This window comes from Diabrotica undecimpunctata, chromosome 2 (assembly GCF_040954645.1).
Source record: "Diabrotica undecimpunctata isolate CICGRU chromosome 2, icDiaUnde3, whole genome shotgun sequence".
Classification (NCBI taxonomy): domain Eukaryota; kingdom Metazoa; phylum Arthropoda; class Insecta; order Coleoptera; family Chrysomelidae; genus Diabrotica; species Diabrotica undecimpunctata.
In genome coordinates, this window is record NC_092804.1 from 114,817,588 (window position 1) to 114,820,427 (window position 2,840).

The 2,840-nt window shown below is 30.6% G+C and overlaps 1 protein-coding gene across 1 annotated transcript; it reads right to left on the minus strand.

Moving 5' to 3' along the window:
• LOC140433874 (protein FAM200C-like) lies at positions 1-360 on the minus strand. Its single transcript, XM_072521848.1, has one exon. The coding sequence runs from the start codon at positions 358-360 to the stop codon at positions 1-3; it is 360 nt and encodes a 119-aa protein (XP_072377949.1).
• Between the last annotated feature and the right edge of the window lie 2,480 nt (positions 361-2,840).

Here is a 2,840-nt window from a genome sequence, read left to right on the forward strand (position 1 = left end):
CTATGTATGACACAATGTGTCTATTTTACACTTGGTTGCCTTGGTTTTGATAAGAGCTTGTAGTCCTCCATACTGTCCATACATCGCTTGGGCACCATCCGTACACACGCCTACACAGTTATCCCAGTTAATATTATTTTCAGTCATATATGAATTTAAAATCTCGAATAAATCAGTAGCTTTACAACTTTCACATATTTTTCTGCAAAATACCAAATCCTCGCATATATTTGTTTTTTTTATGTACCGTACATAACATATCAATTGAGCATCATCATTACTATCAGTCGCCTCGTCCAGTTGAATGGCAAATAAACCTGAAAGTTTCCCCACAATTTGCTCAATAATATCTTCTGCCATATCGTAAATACGGCGATTAACCGTATTGTTTGAAAGAGGTACATTTTTTATTTTTTTATCTGCCGATTCTCCAATAATCACGGTTACGATATCAATCGCTGCTGGCAGATGATTGTGAGTTGGTTCCAAATGACGTTTTAGTTTATTAGGAAGCATACTTTCAGCCGCCAACACTTTGTGACAAACAACACATCGTGGAAGTTCTACATTTCCTTTAGTAATTCAGGTAAATCCAAAATCCAAATATTGGTCGTCATATTTCTTCTTTTTACTTAAATTAAGATTACTGCTCTCGCCTGATTCTTCACTTCGTTTTCAATTCTTTTGAATATAAGTATCCATTGTTGATAGGAAAAACTCCGCGTGCGTACTAAAACAAAACAAAAGCTTGACTAAATGACATAACACGCGTGACAATAGGGAACACGGGGGATAAATATATTTTCTGATATTATTTTTCAGTTATTTTTCGCGTGAAATGCAAAAATTCGCATTTATTAAATCGCGTTATTCAGAATTATGCTTATAACAAGGATTACTGGTATTTAAGTAAGTATTTGATATTTTATATTATATTCTGTATGCTTATTAAAAATATTTGTAAAAATAATATAAACATATGTATACAATACAAAAAAATTTAATAATTAAACTTTTTTTGTCATTCTGCGTCAGAACTGTTATTTAACTCTTCATCACTTGAACTAATAATGTCCTTATCGTTCTCTTCATTTTGACTTTCCGTATCTGAAATAATAATACATTATGATTCTTTACAAGTACTATAATATTTCAAATATAAATAACAAGCATAAAATATTATTACCTGATATATTTGAAGATATATCATCAAATGTAGGACACTAAGGGTCATCAAACCAATGTTGGTAATATTTTTCTTCTGTCAGTGTCCGTCCACTCCACAATTTTGAGGTTTTAAATGAGTTGGTGATCTTAAATGTGCATTGCACCACACACTGCATATATAAATTGTTCTTTTAATTTGTTGCAATAGCTCTTCTTTAGTTGGAGACATACTTGATGCATCGAGACCTCTTAACTGAGCTTTTATTGCCATTTCATTGTGATTTTTGTTTCCAAAAACCTTTTCGAAGAACTCAACTCGCCCTATGTTGACGTCTTTGCTTTTTAAGGAAAAACTTTACAAATAAATTCTTCAATGACTTTAAATGTTGGGTTTGAAGTATTCATTTCAGATGGAGGGATTCTTAAAAGATCCAGGAAGGCTACCTGGTATCTCTCGTTTTTCTTCAAAATATCAAATAGTCGGTTCTTTCCTTTTCTATAAAATGCAGGGTTATAATCATTGCCAGTAAATACATGACATACTGTTAGCGCTCGTGTCATTTGCTCTCCATAATTTTGATAAATATCATTGATATTAAAATATTTTTTTTTGTTGGTTTACATATCTATAATTACTTCCACATTAGATTTTAAAAATTCCATATTGGATAACATAATTGTAGTTATGTCAGAATCGGTACAACGAACTGTCACTCGGTAGTTCGTGTTCATCTGGCAAATATGGTGTACAATCTTTGTATCTGCTTCTTCATGTGTACAAGATGAATTATAATCTACAGATCTCTTCATTCGATTGCTGTCATCTTCTTCAGCTGCTTCATACATGTAACAATTATCATAATTTAATTTTAATATTTTTCCTTCACATATCTTAGCAAATTCGTCGTTGCACCAGTCTTCAATGAAAATTCCACAAACTTTTCTTTAAAATTTTTATTTTTTATTAATTTGCCAAAATCTGTTAAGCGCATATTTTCTCTTCTGACATCATACTGAATATTACTCTCTTCTCCTCTCAACTGATTTTCGTGGTATTTAATAGTTGATGAGTTGTATTTGTTAAATATGATATGAACTTCTTTTCTTTCAAAGAGTAGAAATTTAAAAATGCATTTAGAAATTGCTGCATACTTTTGAGGTAATCTTGTTAAAGTTTGTAGCAAGTAAAATCCATCATAAATAGTAATGTCAGGTACTGGAGGATCAATAACTGTATTTTGGTGATTATGCAATTCCTTTAGAATAACAGATTTCAGAGTTTTGCAAATTGTGCCATTTCCATGACCTAAAGAAAATAGTACAGGGGTCAAAGGATAACTTAATGGTTTTTCTAAATCAATGTTAATATGCAATGCTGCGTACAATAATAATCGTCCAAAAATATTTTTTTCAATAATAATAATCGTCCAAAAATATTTCTTTCAATTTTTATTTCTTGTACTTTCTCATTAATTTTGACTTTATGATGGTATTTTTTTTAATTGCTTTATCAAATATTTCTGATGCTTGTAAAGTTTCTAAAATAAAATTAAGACGCTGTTCATTGCCTATACTTTCAACGGATAACAAGAAATTGTAAATATCGTTGGAAACTATTTGTCTAGAAGACATGTTGTATAAATCATCTTGATAAGTCATGTGAGAAAGGATTA